This window comes from Toxorhynchites rutilus, chromosome 2 (assembly GCF_029784135.1).
Source record: "Toxorhynchites rutilus septentrionalis strain SRP chromosome 2, ASM2978413v1, whole genome shotgun sequence".
NCBI classification, from domain to species: Eukaryota; Metazoa; Arthropoda; class Insecta; order Diptera; family Culicidae; genus Toxorhynchites; species Toxorhynchites rutilus.
The window spans coordinates 226,593,095-226,618,211 of record NC_073745.1 but is presented as its reverse complement, the minus strand read 5'-3'; the positions used below and the strand labels follow the sequence as shown (position 1 = coordinate 226,618,211).

The 25,117-nt window shown below is 39.3% G+C and overlaps 1 protein-coding gene across 9 annotated transcripts in view; it reads right to left on the bottom strand.

The window, feature by feature from the left end:
- Positions 1-25,117, bottom strand: part of LOC129765203 (aldehyde dehydrogenase, dimeric NADP-preferring-like) — a 57,307-nt gene that overhangs the window by 8,877 nt on the left and 23,313 nt on the right. For 5 of the 9 annotated variants that reach the window (XR_008741405.1, XM_055765234.1, XM_055765235.1 and 2 more), the window contains 5 exons: positions 5,464-5,498; positions 5,326-5,384; positions 4,651-5,053; positions 3,723-4,117; positions 3,459-3,656 (listed from right to left, as the gene is read on the bottom strand). Coding sequence is in view for 8 of the 9 variants with exons in the window: in XM_055765234.1 (XP_055621209.1) it covers positions 3,459-3,656; positions 3,723-4,117; positions 4,651-5,053; positions 5,326-5,384; positions 5,464-5,498 (1,090 nt within the window). In the remaining variant the exon portion in view is untranslated. Of the gene's footprint in view, positions 1-3,119; positions 3,236-3,458; positions 3,657-3,722; positions 4,118-4,650; positions 5,054-5,325; positions 5,385-5,463; positions 5,499-12,868; positions 12,956-13,044; positions 13,215-25,117 lie in introns of those variants that run through there. The other 4 variants (XM_055765236.1, XM_055765238.1, XM_055765233.1 and 1 more) reach the window with 4 other exon arrangements.

The window sequence follows — 25,117 nt, the reverse complement described above, 5'->3', positions numbered from 1 at the left end:
CAAACCATTATTAACCATTTGAAGAAGCTTGGATTCACAAAGAAGCTCGATGTATGGGTGCCACACACGTTGACGCAAAAAAACATCTTTGACCGTATCGACGCATGTGAATCGCTGCTGAATCGCAACAAAATCGACCCGTTTCTGAAGCGGATGGTGACTGGCGATGAAAAGTGGGTCACTTACGACAACGTGAAGCGCGAGCGGTCGTGGTCGAAGCCCGCTGGAGCGGCTCAGACGGTGGCCAAGCCCTCATTAACGGCCAGGAAGGTTCTGCTGTGTGTTTGGTGGGATTGTCAAGGAATAATCTATTATGAGCTGCTTCCCTATGGCCAAACGCTCAATTCGGACCTGTACTGCCAACAACTGGACCGCTTGAAGGTAGCACTCATGAAGTAGAGGCCATCTTTGATAAACAGAGGCCGCATTGTCTTCCATCAGGATAACGCCAGGCCACACACTTCTTTGGAGACGCGCCAGAAGCTCCGGGAGCTCGGATGGGAGGTTCTTTTGCATCCGCCGTATATTCCGGACCTTGCACCAAGTGACTACCACCTGTTTTTGTCCATGGCGAACGAGCTAGGTAGTCAGAAGTTAGCCACAAAAGAGGCCTGTGAAAATTGACTATCCGAGTTTTTTGCCAATAAGGAAGCGAGCTTCTATAACAGGGGTATTATGAAGTTGGCATCTCGTTGGGAACAAGTCATCGAACAAAACGGCGCATATTTGACTTAAAACAGATGATTGTAACTAATTTTATGAACAAATGAAAATTCAAAAAAAATACCGCAGGACTTTTTTGACAGCCTAATATGTTATACTATTATCAGTAACAATTATTGACAATGTCAGTTTTAAATATATTAACACAAATTCTTATGTAATAATATCCTCTAATGGAGGATTTGCTAAAACTGGAATTAACAAAGAACAAGTAATTTTTCTGTGGCACAATGCATTGATTCCTTGAGGCGTAGAAATCACGACATGTTTTGGGAAACCTTTAAAATGTACTAACTTAAAATTAGCACCTTTAATTTGGACATAATAAAATTTCCACCCAAAGATTAGAATGCGTTATGTGAACGATTGACGATTAATATTATAAAAAATACATCTGTTATAACTACATTTCGATCCATAATCCGATATTCTTAATAAATTTCTTCGTCCAAATGGAATACTAGCATATTAAGAATAAAAAATGTTTCCAAACATAGAAATAGAAACACAATTATTGATAATATTGCGGTTAAGAAGTTCAAAAGAAAATTAACAAACAAGAAGTGTATCGAAAAGTAATCTCAAGCATTTGATATTTTATTACTCACAAACGGGTGCATACTTTCTTGACGTGTACCCATAACATGTTTTGTTTACTTGTTTACTTGTTGCATAACAGCAGGTCACTGGTTTACGTTTGAAATGCTGTTTTCAAGATAATATTCGTTAACATCGACCCGCTTCTATTCGTGACATGGCCAAGAAATTTGGTACCAACATCGGAATGATCCAGCGGTTAAGAAAATACATGGTTTGAAAACCTACAAGAAGCAAAAAGTACCCAAACAAACTCCGGAACATCGTGCTAAAACGAGGATTCGAATGCTATATGAGCGAACTCTGGATGATTCCAACAACTGCATTTTGATGGACTATGAGACATATGTCAAAGATGATTCCAGAACGCTGCCGGGGCCTCAGTTATACACTAGATCAGTTGGGGGAGAGTCTGTCAGAGGCGTGTTTGATGCTTGTTGAATGGCGATGCACGGAAAATGCCTCTCGTTAAATACTCAGTGCAATGCGTGCATTGATATAAAGAAACAAATTGCGACACATGACTAATTACTCTATTACTCTCGCAATGGCAAGAAAGCCATTAAACCTTTTCAGGGTCCCCGGAACTTTTTACTAAAAAGTTATTTGTGAAATTTAGAAGTATTCCTAAATAATATCCGAAATGATAAACCAACAAATTTCATAAAAAAAGATTGTGTAGTCCTACGTCCTAAGCGGTCATATCTCGGATTCAACCCCTCGATTTTTTTTGTCTAAAAAATAAAAACTCCCACAAACTAGTTTTGTAAACGCTTCCTATCTAAGTTGCATTAGGGTAACCATGAAAAAAACGTTTTTTTACTCTAACTTTTTTATTTAAAATTCTACATCAAAATTATCTTCGTACGACTTTCAGAGCAGAACTTGTCAAAATCCCAACTTCACTTAAAGTTATTTCTATTTATTCCAAAAAATACGCTCTTTTCATTTGTTTGTCATTCTTTGTGGGGCAAACATAAAAAATGTTTGCTGACGGAATATGAAAGAACAAATTTCACTCTATATAATATGGGATTTTCAAAGCTATGTTATTTTTTTGTGCTTGAGTAAATTAATTAAATTGAAATCATGAGGTTTTGAGTGAAAACCCATCAATAACTTTGAGCAACATAAACATCAAATTCTGCACCGCAAAATGTTGGTTTTGGTAAGCTCTAAAAGTCGTACGAAGACAATTTTGATGTAGAATTTTAAATATAAAAGTTAGAGTGAAAAACGGTTTTTTTCATGATTACCCTAATGCAACTTAGATAGAAAGCGTTAAACAAACTACTTTGTGAGAGATATTTATTTTTTTAGACAAAAACTGTCTTCGACAAAGTTGTTAAATATGATAGAGCACTCATTTTTATGTTATCAAAAATAGGGTGACCAAAATTGTCGATGAAATAAAAAATCTAACTTTCTTATCTTTATTGATAAAGATAAACATAGTTCGACAATGTTATAGCCCCAGTGCAAAATTTGATGGGAAGCATTAAGTCCAATGTACGATCATTCTACAGAAGACAGCGATCTGCGTGAATCATTCACTCTACTGTCTGCCAACACTATGAGCAATAATAAAACGTGTTTATTCGAAAATTCCAGCAACCTATTCGCATTTTTTTATTTTTGATAGTTAGAGATTACTTTTCGATACACTCCTCAGATAAAATTGTATTCATGACTCCACCACCAGTTGGCTAGCTAACAACCCGCTAATTGTCAGGTAATGTTCATTGCTTAATAGATATGTTTAAACCAACTGCCGTTACCAATTCGTATGAACTTCTTACCAGCGTACTGCATGATAGTGTCGTTGAGACACATACTGCCCGATCTCGTACCATTTATGAAGAGATCTTGCAGCTTCTTATCTTGGGTGAAGATGTACATGACAAGCGCAGGTGATCTGATGTTTTTGTTCATATTTTAAACCCAATCATGGTTTGATAAAGGGAACAACGCATTTATGGAACACATTGCAAAATCGAAATGAAACGTAACGACAGAAAATAAAAAAATTTAATGAAATGACTTAACAACATTCAAAGCGATTTAAACAAACAAGTGAAAATGATCTCAATGGACGAGTGCACTGTTTCAAGTATATTATTGGATTGTCAGAAAATTACCTCGAGTTGATAAACCGGATAGCCTCGTACGCATTCTCGACGTTAATAATTGGCAGGATTGGGCCGAAAATTTCGTCCTGCATTACGGGGTCATTCGGGCTGACATCGATGAGGATTGTCGGGGCGATATATTTTTCCTCCGAATCTGTATCCCCTCCAATTGCTACATTAGCTCCCTTAATCATGGCACTCAAACGTCTGAAACGAGATATTCGAATATAATTTACAAACAAATCATAGTCCTATCAAAGCGATTTTACTAACTGAAAATGTTGCTGATTAATGATTCGGCACAAATCTGGACTGTCCTTAGGATTGCTGCCGTACCATTCCTTCAGAATCTTTCCAGCTTCTTCCAAAAATTGTTTCTGCACATCCTTCGAGCACAGCAAATAATCTGGCGCGATGCATGTCTGTCCTGCGTTGATAAATTTCCCCCAAAGAATTCGTTTGGTAGCAATAGGAATGTCCGCTGTGCTGTCGATATAGCAAGGACTCTTGCCGCCAAGTTCGAGTGTGCAAGGGGTCAAATTCTCATTGCACGCCTGATGTACGAGCCGCCCTACCCGACCAGAACCAGTGTAGAAAACGTAATCGAACTTCTGTTTCAATATCTCTGAGGTTTCCTTTGCACCGCCTTCCACCACTCGGTAACATTCCTATCAATGAAGAATCAATGGAAAACAAGTTTTTTATGCTTCCACCGTGTCTGCTTCATTGTATAATGTGGGAAAAACGAAAAAAAATGTTTGCAGTATTGTTGAAAAAGCTCTGAGCATGAGCTATTATGCAATTTATTGTTGCAAGCGCAAGTATATACTAGACATATCAGGAAGACTCGAAGACCGCGTTGGTTTCGAAAATATGTTATGATGAGTTCTGATACTTTCAAGTGAAAACGACTGTTGCAAATCGCTCACGATATGGGCGTCTCATAGCCGCTGCCTGTAAATATATGGCATGGTTTAACCTTTACAAGTACACTCTCATGGTCTTTGCATGCCATGAAGTGCAAGAATGTTAATTTCCTTTTCGTTTTCGATATCAGAACGCGAATGAAATCAAAATAGACCAGCAAAACAGCTCATAAATATGCAATAAATACTGTTAAACTCCATATTCCAATCAGTTTTTTCTTTTCATTTTCCTCACGTTTATACATTGAAGCAAAACACAAAACAAAATAACTCACTGAGTCGAGATATTTTGGGATCATCTCGGCGATGAACTTTGATGTGGCTGCGGCAACTTCACTTGGTTTGATAAGCACACAGTTACCGGCCGCAATTGCGGCAGCGACTGGAACGAGTGTCAGCTGCAGTGGGTAGTTCCAGGCACCGATAACCAAAACAACACCATACGGATCCTTGTAAATGTACACTCCGTCCATAATGTTGACCATAGTTTTCTCCGGGGTCTCCGGTTTCACCCATTCGCGCAGGTTGAAGATGGTGTTGCGAATGTCATTGATGAGAAAATCTATCTCCAGCACATGGGCCTCCTGTTTGTGTTTCCTCAGGTCCGAAGCCAACACATTGACCATCTCGGTGGAGTTTTCTTCGTACATGCGCAGCAAATTCTTGAGTTGTTTTTCTCTACGGAATGGAGTGGAAAAATAATATTCAAAACACACAAAATCATGAAGGCAAAGGTGAACCGATTAATGAAATTGGTTATCTATTATTTTGAGAAACAGAATAATGTTCCTCGGTTCATTGAACACAATCGATTTTATGACCTACAGCCCGATCGATCGAAAATGTATTTCATAAATTGTGAAGCAATCTGTAAGACAGCTAATATAGTGCAATTAACGCAACACATCATTAATCGTATATAAAATATGATAAAATGTAAACACATTTACCTGAAATCGACATTTCGTGTTTTTCCACTAGCGAAGCTCGTATGAAGCTGCTGTACAATCTTTATAATAGAACAAAGTTTTCGGTGAATTGGTGAACAGTTAGTTTTAATAATTGTCATTATATATCTTCATACTTACATCCTGAAAACTCATCGTGTCGTTATGTGTGTTTTCTGCAAAATAAAGAGGACACTGAATTATTATCAGCTAATTTATTGGAACTGGAAATAAAATAATATTCGGTTCGGGCAGCTTTTGTAAGGATACGATGTGGAAATGTTCCTTTAAAATGTCACATGTTTTTTAAGCTCTTAGTAACCGCTCGCGCGTATTATTTTATATATTTTCATGATATAATTATTTAGGGCTGGCGAAAAAAAGTAAAACTTGTTGTAAATGCCCATCAAGCAAAATTTACCCATTTAACATAATAAACAAACTAAGAGGCTGTAGACGCTCAATCAACGGATTTTTCCTACAATATTCAAAAGCTTAAAAACAATAACGATTCACCGTTCGTTAGTATATTATCCGGAACCGTTATCTTCCGGATAACGCCATACAATGAAACACAAATTTCTGCATTACTCGGAAATTAGTCAAGCAAACGAATCCAAAGTTAACATGTGAATGTTTTAGGGTTTATAAAATGTTCCTATGAGGGTTAGACACTCCTCCCCCTCCCAAGGAGGGGGGGGGTCTTCCAAACTAATGAAGCATAAATATCTGCAAAATCAAACAAACAGAACCAAAGTTAGCATGTGAAGGTTTTAGAGTGCAATAAATATTTCTATGGTGAATAGACACTCCTCTTCCCTCTCTAAGGAGGGGCTGCCATAAAAATGAAACACAAATTTCCGTATAACTCGAAAACTAATCAAGTAAATGGCATGTGAAGGTTTTAGGGGGCACGAAATGTTTCTATGGTGAATAGACGCTCCTCCCCTCCCGCTAAGGGGTATCTGCCATACAAATAAAACACAAACTTCTGTATAACTCGAGAAATAATCAAGCAAATTGAGCAAATATAGCAAATATTTGGGATGTGAGGGTTTTTGGGTACGAGAAATGTTTCTATGATGGTATGACACCCCTCCTTCCTCTGGAATGTAGAAGAGGTCCCATAAAATAATACACATATTTCAGCTAAACATATTCCAACCAAACATGACAATTGAAAATTTTCGGAAAACTCTGAAAAAAATGGAAAAGTTCAAAAAATTCAATTCGCATATGTTCTACAATTACATATTGACAAGCGTTATTAGTCCATTTGATGTTTGCGCTAACGAAATTGATCTTCGTTCGAAAGTGGAAATGGATTTTTAAACATGTGGTAAAACACACTCCTATATCGTCTTTCATCTATATATATATATATATAAATAAAAATGGATCACCGATTGTGTTGATAAGAGCAAAACTCTAGAAAGGAATTGTCCGATTTAGGGCTATCTTTATTCTATCATATTTTCTGTATCAAACATTTATTCCATGGAGCAACATGTTATTTGCAAGTGGTTGAAAAATCTTGAACGAGAATTGTGTCTGAAAATAATCTGATTTTATAATGACGAGTTTTGGTAGAAGTACTAGGAATTTTATAGTAAAAAGTAATTTTAAAGGGTAAATTAAAAGATCAATCAATGAATATTGTTGCGATATATGCGGTGGTACGTGTGCGTCCTGATCGCCGTAGTAGCAAATTATTGTTCAATCTTTGTGTAATAGTCGAGAAGGAGTATAGATAACCGACCTGTTGCAGACACGTCTGTCGTCTGTAGAAATGTCCTTCAGAATGTCAATGTGACAATCCGCAAATGCGAGTTCTATAACACAAGCGTAAAAAATACAAAAGACCCTATAATGCAAACATTTAAAATTACTGGCGGGTTTATAGAGCATCGTAATTCTATAGGTATTCCCGAAGTTTGTCGGTGAAAGGCCAGTTCTTGCTCTTATGTTTTGGTCATGGCTTTCCCATTGTATGATCACTGGTGTGTATGACATAGTTAACGTACATAAATATACGTACATAAAAATGTTTAATTTTTCACCTTTTTTTCTAATGATGAAAAGTGTACTATTTTGAATTTTCATAGTAAAAGCCGTTTGCTATCTTAAACAACAATGAGTTGAACTATAATATTCTTCGAGAAACGGGAATTGAACTGGTATGTGGACGCTGGAAATGGGTATATTGCTTAGGGTGACCACTATGCCCCCACTTCCCCTAATGCTTTTTTCAAAAAAAAACTGTCATTGTCGGCTGAAATACATTTCAAGATAAAAAATTGGATTCACTCGTGAAGCCAACTCTAATCATGTTCTTCCCTCAACATGCGCTTTGTCTTTCCCAAGGTCACTCGGGTCTTTTTTTGTGCACCCGAAAACAGTTCGCTGTACAAAAGAAGTGAAGGGTTGTGTCCGAGACATAATTGCATAGTTGAAGTAGGATTACGTTATGATGTTTGATGCAAGTCGATTTTAAATGTCTCTGAACAAGATACGTCGCAATCGCAGTCGGTCACGTGTTGAAAGAACGCGTAGTACTCTACACGAATAAATTGCAAAATTTAATTTGTACTCTTAGTATGATCTCAAAAGAAGTAATACTACGAGGTTGTCTGGAACCAATCTTGAAGTTGTGTGAATGATCCATGTATGCTGTTGCTCTCATGACTACAACATAGAAAATCCGTTCAAGTCCGTGGCTAGATGGCTGCCGGGCAAAACCCGTTGATGAATAACTCGTTGAGCGCTACAAGCTTCAACCTATCGCAATACTCCACATGAAGAGAAAGAAGGGAAACAACAAGCAGTTCCGTGATCGGCTCCACCACGAACCGCGCTGGAAACCACCGTTGCTGCTCATTCCAGTGTTTTTTCAATCAACTGGTTCAAATCAGTTGGACTCATGCTATGTAACCAAAAGAACAGGAAAAAATTAGGGGAGGTTGTGTCCAAGATACGACCGCATTGTTGACGTAGAACTACGCTGTTTTGTTATTCAAGCCGCTTGTTTATAACTTCGGATATTATTTTATAATGCAGCGAAATTTTAGAAATAACTATTTAGTAGAATTGTTTGCTCGACCCGAAAAGGTTTTTTTATTGTAGAATTGGTTGACGATAATTGATTGATTATTCATTCTTGCCCTCGCAGAATAATACACTATACAAAGCCATACATTGGTTGCTTGAAGCGAATAGGAATATAAACACTTCTCATCATTTTGCGCTATTCTAACAAGAAACGCTTCTGTTAATATTACTAGCCTCGAAAAAAGTTGCATTACTTTCCCATGCTTGAGATAAGCGAAGCGGTCATCCTTAAATGCAATCCTAGTTGAAGGCAGTTTTGCGACTTGCACGCGATCCCAAATAACTCATAACATTCCAGCACGACATTCATGGTGGTCTAGCTTGGTATACCCCTAATAATTATTTGGCGCACTACCCTAACGCCTGCTTCGCCATAGCGTCAGTTCGATGCATTGATGCAATGTCAATGGCACTAATTAAGCCCCTATGATGACGGAAAACACGCGATATTAACTGCTTGGAGTAATGAAAAAGACAGAATATTTGCATCAGCAGAGATTCATTACTCATACCCTAGCGCAAATATTTCCCTCCTGCTATCTCCCCTCCTCGTTTATATTTATCATCACGGCTACATCATTTCCATCACCAAACAATCGTCCATCACAGCTTAATAAAATTTTGGCGATTTTTGCATCGCGAAGGGCCAATGCACGGTTACGGTTTCAGCTTAGCTTACTATTTTTACGTACGTATACACGTACGCACACAAATATCCATATATCGATGGCTTGAAGCAACTAAATATGCACACACTTATCTCAGTTTTGCGCTCTTTCCAATAGAAGCCCTTTCTGTTAACATTGCCGGTCTAGATTAGTTTAGCTGTCATCCTTGGGGGACAGAGTTTTGCTACTGTCATGTGAAACCAAATCACACACGTAATTCCAGAACTATTTCTCTATTTTCTTGGTGAGCCGATGATAGCCTAGCTCGATGATTCCCCACATAATTGTGTAGTTCACAACCTTAATGCAATGGCATCAATTCGATTTAATGATTGCAATGCCAGAGACAACAGCGAGTAAATAATTTAGACGCGTCCACAGCTCAATCTGAAACAAGCGATAGGGGAAGTGGGGGCCAAGTGGTCACCCTAAGGAATATGCCCATTTCCAGCGCCCACATACCGATTTAAATCCCGTTTTTCGAAGAAAATCATAGTTCAACTCATTATTCTTCAAGATAGCAAACGGCTTTGACTATAAAAATTCAAAATAGTACACTTTTCATCATTAGAAAGAAAGGTGAAAAATCGAACTTTTTTTTTGCTTGGAGGTAAAGTAGTCACCTAGTCGGGGCAAAGTGGTCACCCACACATATCAAGCTAAATGGGAGAGATTTATGCGTTTTTTTTCGTCCAAATTTGTTTAAATTATATTTGTTACTGTAGGTACATGTATGAAATAAGCTTGGTCTGTTCACCTAGAGTCTCAATTTTAATTTTCTCTTGCATACAAAAACGTAGTAAGAAACACATAACGTTCCGCATAATGAGGCTTGGTTTAGTTGGAGTGGCATATTTATCCAGGGTCAAAACCAAAAAAGGATCTTCTTCAAGAGCAGATTGTGATGAGATATATCAGCTTTAGTAAACAGAACATTGTAAGTTGTTATTCACCTATGACCACTTTGCCCCCAAACATGAAAATAATTTGTATGCTAATTAATCGGTGAGATTAAACAAAATATCTGTTCACCTCTCCTAGAATATGTGAACAGTCGTCCAAACTGATGATTTGTCCAACATATCAGATTGAACAAACAAAATTTCATGAGAAATTCCTTAGATACCATGCGCACAGAACTACGGCCAAATGGCTATCGAGAGAGTAATTTCTGTTTTCATTTGTATTTTGACATGCGAGAGCTCTACTGAAGTACAGAGTAACTCAAAAGTCATTAAATTCTTCAAACATAAGGTGACTATCAATACGGCATCTATAGTCAATAGATATACTACCAAACAAACAGGTGACCACTTTGCCCCCCATGACCAATTTGCCCCCACTACCCCTATTCATTGCTTCGTATCTAGAATGATACTGAAAGCTTGCCTTCCTTTTCTTTCCTTATTGAATTAAAGCGACTTCAAACTTCTTCAGTTCATTCATCTCTAGTGTTCAAAAAGGCCCTTGGAAAACCTCTTTCCTCATACTTGTCCTCCCATTGCCTTGAGAAAGGCACTCAATTCCTCACCATACAGCTCGCCCAGCAACGGTCTTGTTCAGATGGAATGAATGTTTGCCTCAGCGTGATCCAATAGTTATGTTCTAGGCTGATATTCCCCTTCGTTCTTAATCTTCTTCTTTTCTTTGTTGGCGGAGCCTCTAAATAATTCCCCTTCGTTGCTCGCCGATAAGATGATTAAGATGATAAGATCATAAGATAAAGATAAGATCATGAGATTAAAATGAATTAAAATGAACATCGATTTTACATCGTCGGACAAATACAACATCAGTGAGATGGTCACCAAACTCGGCAATTGTCAAATGAGACAAAAGCAGAATGTCGTGCTGAAGTTACGTTAAAACATTAAAATAATCATCACCTCATCACCGGATTTTTGAGTCGGTGGTATAATTGATTCGAATTTATTCAAAGATGAAGTTGGCTATCAGGTTACTGTCGATGAAGACCGCTGTCGGTCAATGCTTACGGACTTTTTCATATTGCCTCAAATGTAAACACAATGCAGAACGCGAAACAATGGATCAATTGAGAGGCGTTTTTGATGAGCAATTAATCTTTCGTTTTTGTAAATTGATCGCATAAATCGTTTGATTTGACACTACTAGGCTACTTTAGCCTAAGTAGTATATAAATAGGTGACAGTACCACATTGTTTAGAAGGCAAAGTTACTCTACAAAACATAGTTTCACTGAAGTTTTTTTTTCACTTTTCTCTCATTTCCGTATGAATCGTAGAGTGTTAAATCTGATGTTGATCAGTCTAAGATATCAATACTATATCTATTTATATGCATGGAAACTGTTAAACTCACCAAAATGACGTTTTTATTTCTTGATATTTAAAGGTGCTTAATTCACATTCTCAGCAAGCATGGAATCGTAAGATGGCTTATACATATACAGTAGAGTGCCAATAGATGTATGAAAAAATAGTGACCTTCGAATTTTCAAAGGGAACATGATTAAAAATGTTGATTCCCACGAAAAACTACACAATGCAAAATATCAGCTCAATCGGACTTCATTTACTAGTGTCGCACAGCCGTCAAAGTTTGAGTTTTTTGAAGACAGAAAAATCGTCCAAGGGGGAGTAAGGAAAATCAGGGGTTACGAATGTTTTTTTATGCCAAATGCTTTCATACCATCAAATTGCATGAAACGTCGAGATCTAGTGTCACCTCGATATTTTTTTTTTGTCAAAAATCGACACTTTGGGACTTTTCTCGGAATACGAAGCAAAACGTATGGTTTAGAGTTCCAATAAAATCGTCATATCGATTTCCTTCAGGATAGGAAACCCAGGTTAACTCATGTGTCAGTATGCCGATCGAGCATGTTAACCTTGACCCTTAGTTAGCTATGAATCGTGTTGATGGAGTATCTTTATTCAAGCAAGGAACGATGTATGAATTAACTTGTCTCCACTAACAAATTGAGAAAAAAAAACTGTAATACATAGCAAAAACCTGTTGAATCACGGCGACATACGTAATTGGCATCATGCACAAATCCCGACAGCCTAGGATGTGTGCTTTTATTTTTGTTTTTTAGTTTTGCTAATCGGTAGTGAACATACATAACATAAAACCAGTGTGTGGGTACACTATGAACGAACGGTTATTTTGTGAACAGTGCGGCACATACTTGCAATTATCAGGTTACATAGTATAGCACAGCATTTATATTATCACTCATTGATTGTATTGAATTTATAGCGGTTGATGTAAATAAGTGTTGGGTGTGGGAATAATTTCGTTTTTCCCATCGATGGCTCATAATAATTAGATTTTTTTATCGACCCACCAAACAATCATTTCAAAGGTCGCAGATTAATGATCTGTGCTCAATGTGGGTATACCGGTGTTGATAACGCGGTTATTTTTTTCTGCGATAGAACACAGAGAGCAACAGTGAGGAAAGTACGTTGTTTTTTGCGATAATCAAGCACATGAAACTTGTGAAATGCAATGGTAATTCAAACGTTATTTAGTGAATTTTACGTGGAAAGTGTTTTTCATTAAATGAAGAAGATATTACACAGCAATCACATTATGTATGAGATACATAAATTGAAGAATCGCAAAAAGAAAATCTGTATTGAGCTTAATAGCCTATCTGAACGGAGTCAGTATGTCAGAGACAAGACAAGCCAATTTATCAAAAACTCAACGAACAACATCTAAATAAGTGCATTATTTGTTGTTCCATCACAGTGACAATATATTTAATCTCTCTTCCTCACCTTCAAGCAAAGGCTTCGCTGGAGCGAATAATCAATAAGACAATTTTCCTATGGTATTGTTAAAACTTCCGAGACAAACAACACAATCTGTAATGCAAAAACAAACGAATCACAGTTCGAAAACAAATCACGAGCACAAAACTTGAATTAGAGATCAACGCATTGATAATTCACACCGAATAATATATCCGCACACCTTCGCTAATATCACAGCACGTAAAACTGACAGTAAAACCGCATGCGCACTGGACAAATTCTCAACCGCAACTGAAGGTAATTCTGCCATGTACAGAGGCGGTTACTACTCGCAAGTCGTAATAGCTTCAACCACATGCACAGAGAGTGTTGTTCCAGCGCAAGTCATATGACGATAAAATGCGCTTGGATCTGGACGAGTCATGAATACCAGTACGAACGAATTGGGTAATCCAGCGTACAATTTCTGTAAATACACTTCACTTTCTGTTTTGCCTTTTTCTGTGCCCACACTGGGGCCGGTGGCTCTATATCATTTCTTTTCTGTGTTATGTAAACAAAATCGTCATCATAAAAGTAGTATAAACTTTGCACAGAGCGCTTCATCTAATACTCCGCAGATCAGGTTAGCCGGGAAGAAGCCACGAATAAGCCCAAAAAGCACGCATCGAAAATAAAAAAAGGTAGCTTTTTTGTTACTCTATTTTGGTTGAATACACCTTCGCCTAAAGATAAAATCGAAACAGGGCAATTTTCTGGATTATATTTATAGCTCATTTCAGAATATTTTTTATATTACTAATTACGTCAAACGAGAATAAAATCGGAAAATGCAGATAAATATAAAATTCCCCTTTGTGGTAAAACAAGCATTTTAGAATGCAACCTGAATTAGATGCAAAACATATAGACAACTCTGAAAAACAATGAGACCGCCCTACCAAGCAATTTCAAAAGCTGTAACGTGCTGCAACGAGCCTTGATGATGACGAAAGTAGAGGTCGGCCATCCGATGACCAACTGAAAGCTTTAGTCAACGCCAATCCACGCACAACTGTTCGAGAGCTTGCTACAGAATTGGATGGTACGCCTATGACAATTTCCAACCAATTGATAGTTAATAGGAGTCTTCGTTTTTTTTGACGTAGGACTACGTCTAACCGGAAGATATAGGGGGTGAAATGGAAATCTAGGCACTGAACAAGTAGGAAAAAATGCAAGATAACTCAAGTAGGAAAAAATGCTTATAACTCGAGCATTTCTCAATAGATCGCAAAGGTTTTTGCATCAATTGATAAGAAAAAATATCTACGCATCTATCATAACAAATAACATTTAATTTTTCTTGAGATAAATAATTGAATAATTGTGAAATATCAAGCATTGTCCAAATGCACTATGTGCCCATTTTTGATTAGTCCATTTTGTGCTCCTCAAACCGTACCGACCAAAACGGGCAACCAGAGCAGCAGCGAAATAGAATGAAGCACGATTGGAAAGGAAAAAGAAAAAAAAAAAAAGAACGAAACATTGGTCGTAGTCTCACACATGCGTAATTCTCGAGCCAGCCAGTCAGCTTAAAAATCCCCGCTCCGCTGCCGTAACGAGCTCATTCCACTCCGACCGTCGACAGAGACGGACGTGTTTGGAGCTCCATTCATTACCTGATTTTTAAAAAGCTATTTATTTCTCTTTTCAGATTGTCTACCTGCGATTCATCAACTACCTGTCTGCCCTTGAGGACTACTACAATGGGGAAAACCCGGTCAACCGACCCAGGCATACCACATGGCACCAACAAACGACATCGATCGGACACCGGCAAGGAGCCAATATTAGAAAGAAACCGCTATGCTTTATTGGATGGCCATACCGAGGAGGAACCAACTACCGAGAAAGTAAATGTAGAGAAAAAGGTGAAAGTACCACCTTATTTTACAACATCGAGAGATATAGGAACTTTAAGGTCTGAACTGCTGGCGCTGAAATTGCAGCCAGTTTTTAAAATATGCAGCATCGGGATTAAAATCACTAGTCCCAACCTGGAGCAATATAAAATAATTGGATCATACCTGAAATCAAAAAATCATGAGTTTTACACTCGCGATACGCCGTCTGAAAAACCATTTAAGGTGGTGTTGCGAGGTCTTCCTGCTATTGAGTTGGAGGATATTAAAAAAGATCTGGAACAATCATACAATATTCAGCCGTTGGCTGTATATCGGATGACTCGGCATAAAACGCCAGACAATGGGTATTCCAATGTTTTGTATCTGATCCACTTCAAGAAAGGATCAGCCAACATAACTCGCCTGAGAGAAATCAGTGAGATCTTCAACATCTCGGTACAATGGGACCGATACAAACCTCAACATCGGGATGTAACGCAATGTTCAAATTGCCTTGGTTTCGGACACGGAACAAAAAACTGTCACATGAAAACTCGTTGTGGCAAGTGTGCTGCTGACCACCTAACAAGCACTTGCAGCCTTCCAGAAAAAGAACCTCGCAAATGCGTTAACTGTGGCGAAAGTCACCAAGCCACCAGCCGTGCTTGCACAAAACGTGCGGATTTTAAACGTATCCGGAAGCAAGCTACTGATAAAACACAGAATAGGAATAAGGTTCCAGAACTTACTGACAAAGAGTTCCCTCCAATGGTTTCTCGCACGATTCCTGTTCTTCCTCCTCTTCCACTTCCTACAGGTCGCCCCCAAACGGCCTCTTCTAGCGAAAAGCCAAAAAAATGAGCAACCGAGCTATAGTAAGGTTGCAGCTATTGGTTTACCACCTACACCAAAACCTTCACCTCATTCCTCTTCTACTGAGGAGCTTTATAGCATGCAAGAACTTGCAACCCTGTTTGTTGAACTAGATCGACAGACTAGAAGTTGTCGCAACCAACAGGAACAAGTACAAGTCATGCTACATTTTTATTATAACCATGGATCGGTCATCTCTAAGGCTAATTAATTGGAATGCCTGCTCTCTTAAGAGAAAGCTCATCGAGTTCACTGACTTCCTGGTGACAAACAGCATCGACGTAGCTATCGTTACTGAGACGCATCTTAAACCGAATATTAATATTCGAGTCCCGAATTATCGTCTATTGAGAATGGATCGTGCTGGTTCTGGTGGAGGAGGTGTTGCCTTAGCCATCAGAAATAACATCAGATATCGACTTTTGCAGTGCCTGAAACTCAACATCATCGAAGCTATTGGGGCGGAAATCACAACATCGATTGGGCCTATTATCGTGATTGCGGTCTACTATCCCAAACAGACGTCAATCAGAGGTGGCTCAGCGTTGCTTCTTAAAAACGATATCATCAAGCTAACACGAAGGCAGTCGAAATACGTCATCGGCGGGGACATTAATGCTCGACATCAGTCCTGGGGAAACCAAAGGAGGAATCAAAATGGAGTGACTCTAAATGATGATCTACAGTGTGGGCACTACAGGATTCTTAGTCCAACGACCCCCACTGGCATTTCTCGTTCTGGAGTACATTCCATAATTGATTTCTTCATTACCAACATGGATCGCCACATCGGTGATCCTATTGCCCTTAACGAGTTGAGTTCGGATCACTTCCCAGTGATGGTTGAATTGGGAGTGAATGTCGTAGTCAGGAGGCCACAATGTAGACGGGACTATCATCGTGCGAATTGGGTGGAATTCCAGCAGCTTATTGACAACAACATTGATCTCGATCAGCCTCTTGAATCTCCCGAAGATATCGAAGCAACAGTCAGCTCTATTCAAACTGCAGTTATTCAGGCTCGCCAAAACCACATCCCAGAAACGATTCAGGCGAGCGACTCTGTTCAAATTGATTCCATTACTAAACATTTGATTGGGCTTCGGAACCTCTATCGAAGGCAGTATCAACGTACTGGTATTCGAGAGAGGAAACGACAGTATAATCAGTTAACCAAGGATATCCAGGCCAGAATGATTGATCTTCGTAACAAAAAATTCGCAAAAGATATTAGTAAATTTCCGAATAACTCCAAGCCATTTTGGAGGCTCGCTAAAATTCTCAAGACCAAGTCTAATCCTATTCCTCCTCTTCTTCAACCTGACAATTCAGAACGATTGATAACACCTGCCGAAAAGGCTAATGCAATTGGCAACCATTTCGCTAGTTCACACAATCTTGGCCAGAACATTACAAGTCCATTTGAAGCTTCGGCGAATGATACTGTAAGGGCTATTGACAATATCCATTCTGTACCTCAAGAGAATGAACTCATCTCGACTGCAGAGGTTATCTCGGTTATACGCTCGTTAAAGAATATGAAGGCCCCCGGCTTTTTTATCAAAAATTATCAAAAATTATCTTTCTGATAGAGCGTTCAATGTTTCTATAAACAATATTTCATCAGAGAAATTCATTGTGAATGCAGGTGTTCCTCAAGGATCCATCTTGAGACCAATTCTTTTCAATATCTACACTTCAGATATTCCCGCACTCCCATCTGATGGGAAACTGTCACTATTTGCAGATGACACTACCATCATTTACAAGGGCAGAAGTATCACAGAACTAAGATCTAAACTTCAAAGAGGGTTAGACTCTTTGTCTGGATATTTCAATAATTGGAAAATATGCATAAATGCAGCAAAGACACAAGTCATATTGTTTCCCCACAAGAACACTCCAAAGCTTGTTCCTCCTCAAAATATGACAGTCAGTCTTAATGGCAGTAGCATTGAATGGTCTTCAGAAGTAGTGTATCTGGGTCTAATTTTCGATCGAAAGCTTACCTTCAGAGCACACATTGACAAAACAGACACAAGATGCAACATTTTAATCAGGTCATTGTATCCCCTGATCAATAGATACTCTCGATTATCTCTAACGAATAAACTTGCAGTATACAAACAAATAATATTTCCAGTTATCGCATATGCGATGCCCGTTTGGGAGTGCTGTGCTCCAACACACAAATTAAAACTTCAACGCATACAAAACAAAATTCTTCGTATGATTCTAAACTCTACACCCAGAACGCGAAATTCGGAGATACATCAGCTGGCCGGGATTAAAACCTTGGATGAAATTATCAATAGTAATTGTATGAAATTTGAACAGAGTTGCGCTCTCTCAATACACGGAATAATACAAAATCTGTATGATTATGCTACCTGACTTTCTAGTCGTTACCTTTCAAGGTAACGGCTTTGGGATTAGTATGATCGTATGATTCTAAACTCTACACCCAGAACGCGAAATTCGGAGATACATCAACTGGCCGGGATTAAAACCTTGGATGAAATTATCAATAGTAATTGTATGAAATTTGAACAGAGTTGCGCTCTCTCAATACACGGAATAATACAAAATCTGTATGATTATGCTACCTGACTTTCTAGTCGTTACCTTTCAAGGTAACGGCTTTGGGATTAGGGTAGATATATTTATTTCCAGTTAGATAAGTAGTTTAAGTTGGGACAATGTAAATAATTTGGTGAGGGTATCTTATAAGTTAGATTTAGGTATAAAAAAAAAGGTAACAAAAAACTAGAAAAGTTTAGGCACGATTTTACAATAGGAATAGGAAACAAACGGATAATGTGTATGATGAAAATCTTTACAGAACTTGACATTGCAATTTAAAGATGTAGAACCCTAGGTTGATCACTTGAAATGTAGTATTATATTATAATGTAAACAAAATTAAGAAATAAAAAGAATTTAAGTGAAAAAATAAAAAGCCGTAACGCAGTTCGCATCACAACACATCAACAAACCAACCCAAGCAGCCATGTCTGGACATGGTAAAGGAGGAAAAGTGAAGGGAAAGGCAAAAAACCGCTCGAACCGTGTTAGCGTAAGAACACACTGGACGGCTTCCCCGCGCGGATTTTGCAATGACAGACCGCCGCGGGGCCTCGATAATGGAATGTGAATGAGATAAAACACACAAGGCGGAGCGGGTACGGCCGGTTCTAAAGTCACTGTTGTAAGGTTCCTCATTCTCTGCGGTGGCTCGATGGAGATGATGCGCCGCAACGGTTTTGTGATAGTATTAGTGTTTATGCGGTGCACATGAAGCAAGGTAATAGTTAATGTACTATCGGTGAGCCAATACGTGAAAATCACTCTGCGGTCATGTAGCTGCGGATTCTCGAATACTACCCAAATTATCGAGAAATGCAATATTTCAGACGTGTGCGATCAACTTCTTTCTCCCTCTCGCTCAGGTAAACATCCCTCTTCCGTTTTCCACCATTCTGTCTTTATATACCTCCCCTCTAATCCGCTTACTGTCCAAACAGTTGTACCTTGTACCATAGACTCGTCTTGCATCCGTCTATAAAAATATGATAATGGCCGCTAGTGAAGCCGTCGAAAGCCGCTGAATGTGTTTTTCATCGAGCTCCTGCTGCGACTTGTCATTGCGAGAATCGCGCGAGAGAGCCGTCTAGTGTGTTTCCACGCTTAGTCTGGAGTTCCCCGCAAGGGTAGCTAGGCCGAGAGCGTTAGTACCAGTGCACCAGTCCACCTAGCCGGCGTTATATAGTTTCGGCCGCCGAAGTGATCGAGTTAGCTGGTAAAGCTGCTCGCGACGATAAGAAAACCCGCATTCGGAACAGAACACATTCGGTTCTGTGGACATCAAGACAACAGGCAGTTGCAGCGAGAGGCGAGTGGCAAACGCAATCGCAAAACGGCATCAGGTAGCAGAAGAAAAAAGTTTGTTCTTTATACAAACTGCTTTGGTGGCAAATCCAGAACAAGGCGGCATCGAGGGCGTTCGAAATGGTTTTGACGTAGGACTACGTCTTTCATTTCTATACCGGGGTGTAAAATCAAAGTTTCGAAAACGAAAGCGTTACGCCGGAGACCGAGATTTTGAGCGTTAATAGCTCTTAAACAACTGAACGAAATGGTATGATAAACACTTCATTCGAAAGATAAAATGTCTACGCGTCATATACTTGTTACTTTTTCATCCAAAAACTTGTTTCAATAGTCTTAAAATTGCTTTCAAAGCAGGCTATTGAAATCACCAATCGGTATATAAGCGAGCGCCGCTCGTGAACCCACTCAGTTATGATTGAACAGCGATTGGAGCATGTTGTCGTTGTTGTTGTGAAGCTAATTTCGTTTATCATGAAAGCGCTGATGAACGGTGTCACCAAGAGCCTGTTTGTGCACCTAAGGCCAGAAGGGAATCCATCAGGAGGAGAGTGATGCAATGGTTCCGCTTGAAACATCGGAGCAGCCGCCACACACACACACACACACACATACACACGCGGAACCCTCGTTGTTATCATCGTTGCTGAAAAATAATCTACCAGTTCCCCTGGGAATTGTAAAATACATTCATGCGAAAGAGTTTCTTTTAATGTTTTCTATCCATATAACACTGCAACCAAATACATTTGGTTTTGTGATTTTTCAATCAATCGCAATTAACAGGAAAGCTTCTGAATATTTTTTCCCCATCAGTGGAAAATTTTCGTATCCAATATTGGATGCATAACATGAAAAACGGAAAATGTTTCACATCGCGAAAATCAAGTAATTTTCGAGCGATTATTTGCTTTCTACTCATATAATGCTGCGGATTTTTTTCGGCAATTTATTAGAGGTGCAATGAATCTTTAGGAATTCCCGCTCTACGCGCACTGGCAAACGATGTTTACTCAACATTTTCTCAAACGAGAAATGGGTTTTGTGAGAAAGGATTAGCGAACGCAAAAACGACAAACGGGAGAAAAAGATGTTTGGAGGTTGAAGGAAATTGGCAGAAAACATCTTCATTTTCTCTTTCCTCACGTCCTCACGGTGCGAGAGTAGAGTAAAAAATGAACTAAAGCAAAGGAAGCGTCATTTTATAAACCATAAAAGAATAGAATCTAAACCCCACCCTTATTATTTTCGTAGCGTAGAGAGAAACGAATAACATCGAAGTAAGTATACAGTAAGCTAATACAATAAAGAGGGTGGGGTTTACATTCGATACTTTTGACGTTTACATTCGATACATTTTATAAAATGACGCTTCCCTTGCTTTCGTTCATTTCTTACTCTACTCTCGCACCGTGAGGACTCGTTTCATCGGGACTAAGCAGACAGCTCGTTAGTCTTTCGGTGGTAAGGCACCACGAAAGCAGCTCGGATAAGCGCACCAGCCGCAGGATATGTGAAGAAGCCACATCGCTATCGACCGGGAACTTCGCATGAAATTCGTCGCTATCAGAAGTCGACCGAATTGCTGATCAGCAAGCTACCTTTGTAGCATTTGGTTCGTGGAATTGCTCAGGACTTCAAAACCGACTAGCACTTCCAAAGTTCCGCGGTTATGACGCTGCAGGAGGCCTATTCAAAGATACTAATTTGTGTGCTATCCACGCAAAACGCGTCACATCATGCCCAAGGACATTCAGCTGGCCCGTCGAATCCAAGGAGAGCGTGCTGTATTAGCTTAGCATATAATCAACGGCCCTTTTCAGGGCTCCAAATTTGATGAATTAGAGTTCAGGAAAGTTTTTTGCAGGCCAAACTGAAACGAGAATTTTTGTTTGGATGGCATACAGCATCGAGAAAATTCCAAAATCCGGATTTTTAGCGTTACGTTATTTATGCACGACGCCTGAGGACATCGACAAGACAACATCGTTACTGAACGAGCTGAACGGCGAGGGATCGAGGGATTCATTACCTGGCCTGACCTGACCTGAAATGCAATCAGTTGGTTTTAACTGTGAGGGAGCGCAGAAAAGCCGATGGATCAGAAGAAGAAGAGAAGGTGACCAAGAGAGTATCAGCATCGAATTACGGTTCCTCGGGAAGACATAGAAGCAGCCGCCACACACACACACATACACACGCGCAACTCTTTTCGTTTGCTGGTTATCGAGAAGAAACCTGGAAAGAAATGATCGTTGCTGAAAAATAATCTGCCAGTTCCCCTTGGAATTGAAAATTAAATTCAAGAGAGTTTATTTTAATGTTTTCTATCCATACAATACTGCGACCACATACATTTGGTTTTGTGATTTGTCAGTCAAGTGCAGCTTCTGAAGATTATTCTTCACAACAAGGTTTTTTGTATCCAATGTTGGATGCATAAAACCATGAGCCTCCAACGTAACGCTCTCGTTTTTGAAGTCCCCCAAATATTCATTTATCCATTCATTCAGAATGGATTTAGATTCAACTTCAAACAAATGATCTCTAAATTAACGATAGTCCTACGTCACCCTTGCGGTTATACCATAGATATAACCCACTTCCTGTTTTTTTTTCAAAACCACGAGTACTAAGTTTTCTAAATTGGAACCATTCCATAAAACAATGCGCTTTTCAGGGCCATTAAACCTTCCAAAAAAGAGTTTAGGAAATACAGTTCAATGCTTTCTAAAACATTATCCAAAATAATAATAAAACACAAATTGATTTTTTCATAATTTGTTTGCCAGGATCTGATGAGTATGTGAATTTGGCAGTTGTTCTGAGCTTATTGATAGTTGGGGACTTTCCTGATTATTCAATTTTCACCAATTCTTAAATTGTTTCCAGATTGAAAGTACAGTAATTTACAATTAGTTCGACATTTAGCTAATTGGACGGACATGTAATGCGACATATTTAGTTGGACTTTTTTGTAAACATAGAGATCCAAATTATGACCCCACATTGAAAGTCGACACTGTACCACTGTCATCGCAAATGTTCAATTACAGGTTAAAATTACCTCCAATCCGACACTGAGTGGTGGTAATACGACGTGCCATTGTATGTAATTTACTGTACAACATGTCACAAGCTGGATGGGAAGAAATTTTCCAACTATGAAAGCTGTGACGAGTGGCAAACGCAATCGCTAAACAGGAAGGTTTACCCGAACAAGATGGGGATATCGAGTGATAACAAAACAATAAACTTTTTAGATTGAAGATAATTTTGTGATCCTGAAAAGGACCCTTTTTAGCCTGCATGTGAATCCAACGAGCGAACAAATCGTAATGAATGTATTTTTTTGTCATCGCTGCCTTTTAACGCTCATTCGTTCGTCTCGTTGGACTCGCCCCTTTGGCTGAGTCTGCCGATTTGTCTCTATCCTGTGAGTGTGTACCGCTAGAGTACAAAACGCGCGGACCTCAAAAAATATCTCTTTTTCTTTCAAACCGTAAACCCGTTTGGTTGTACGGCATCGTTTAACATCGCATCGCATCACATCATAAAAAGAAAACAAGCAGCAACGTGGACTGTGGACGTAACAAAGGAGGACAAGTTAAGGGAAAGGCAAAGTCCCACTCGAACCGTGCAGGTGTGCAGTTCCCCGTAGGTGTATCCGCCAATTGCTCCGCAAGGGTAACTAGGTCGAACGGATTGGTGCCGGAGCACCAGTATACCTAACAGCGATTATAGAGTTTCGGCCGTCGGAGTGCTCGAGTTGGCTTGCAAAAATGCTCACGACAATCAGAAAACACGCATCAAGAAGAGAGCTTCGGTTCGGCGCTGATCAAGGCAACAACTAGTTTCAGCGAGTGGCAAACGCAATCGCAAAACGGCAGCAGGTAGAAGAAAGAAAAAGTTTGTTTATACAGACAACAGGCAGTTGCAGCGAGAGGCGAGTGGCAAACGCAATCGCAAAACGGCATCAGGTAGCAGAAGAAAAAAGTTTGTTCTTTATACAAACTGCTTTGGTGGCAAATCCAGAACAAGGCGGCATCGAGGGCGTTCGAAATGGTTTTGACGTAGGACTACGTCTTTCATTTCTATACCGGGGTGTAAAATCAAAGTTTCGAAAACGAAAGCGTTACGCCGGAGACCGAGATTTTGAGCGTTAATAGCTCTTAAACAACTGAACGAAATGGTATGATAAACACTTCATTCGAAAGATAAAATGTCTACGCGTCATATACTTGTTACTTTTTCATCCAAAAACTTGTTTCAATAGTCTTAAAATTGCTTTCAAAGCAGGCTATTGAAATCACCAATCGGTATATAAGCGAGCGCCGCTCGTGAACCCACTCAGTTATGATTGAACAGCGATTGGAGCATGTTGTCGTTGTTGTTGTGAAGCTAATTTCGTTTATCATGAAAGCGCTGATGAACGGTGTCACCAAGAGCCTGTTTGTGCACCTAAGGCCAGAAGGGAATCCATCAGGAGGAGAGTGATGCAATGGTTCCGCTTGAAACATCGGAGCAGCCGCCACACACACACACACACACACATACACACGCGGAACCCTCGTTGTTATCATCGTTGCTGAAAAATAATCTACCAGTTCCCCTGGGAATTGTAAAATACATTCATGCGAAAGAGTTTCTTTTAATGTTTTCTATCCATATAACACTGCAACCAAATACATTTGGTTTTGTGATTTTTCAATCAATCGCAATTAACAGGAAAGCTTCTGAATATTTTTTCCCCATCAGTGGAAAATTTTCGTATCCAATATTGGATGCATAACATGAAAAACGGAAAATGTTTCACATCGCGAAAATCAAGTAATTTTCGAGCGATTATTTGCTTTCTACTCATATAATGCTGCGGATTTTTTTCGGCAATTTATTAGAGGTGCAATGAATCTTTAGGAATTCCCGCTCTACGCGCACTGGCAAACGATGTTTACTCAACATTTTCTCAAACGAGAAATGGGTTTTGTGAGAAAGGATTAGCGAACGCAAAAACGACAAACGGGAGAAAAAGATGTTTGGAGGTTGAAGGAAATTGGCAGAAAACATCTTCATTTTCTCTTTCCTCACGTCCTCACGGTGCGAGAGTAGAGTAAAAAATGAACTAAAGCAAAGGAAGCGTCATTTTATAAACCATAAAAGAATAGAATCTAAACCCCACCCTTATTATTTTCGTAGCGTAGAGAGAAACGAATAACATCGAAGTAAGTATACAGTAAGCTAATACAATAAAGAGGGTGGGGTTTACATTCGATACTTTTGACGTTTACATTCGATACATTTTATAAAATGACGCTTCCCTTGCTTTCGTTCATTTCTTACTCTACTCTCGCACCGTGAGGACTCGTTTCATCGGGACTAAGCAGACAGCTCGTTAGTCTTTCGGTGGTAAGGCACCACGAAAGCAGCTCGGATAAGCGCACCAGCCGCAGGATATGTGAAGAAGCCACATCGCTATCGACCGGGAACTTCGCATGAAATTCGTCGCTATCAGAAGTCGACCGAATTGCTGATCAGCAAGCTACCTTTGTAGCATTTGGTTCGTGGAATTGCTCAGGACTTCAAAACCGACTAGCACTTCCAAAGTTCCGCGGTTATGACGCTG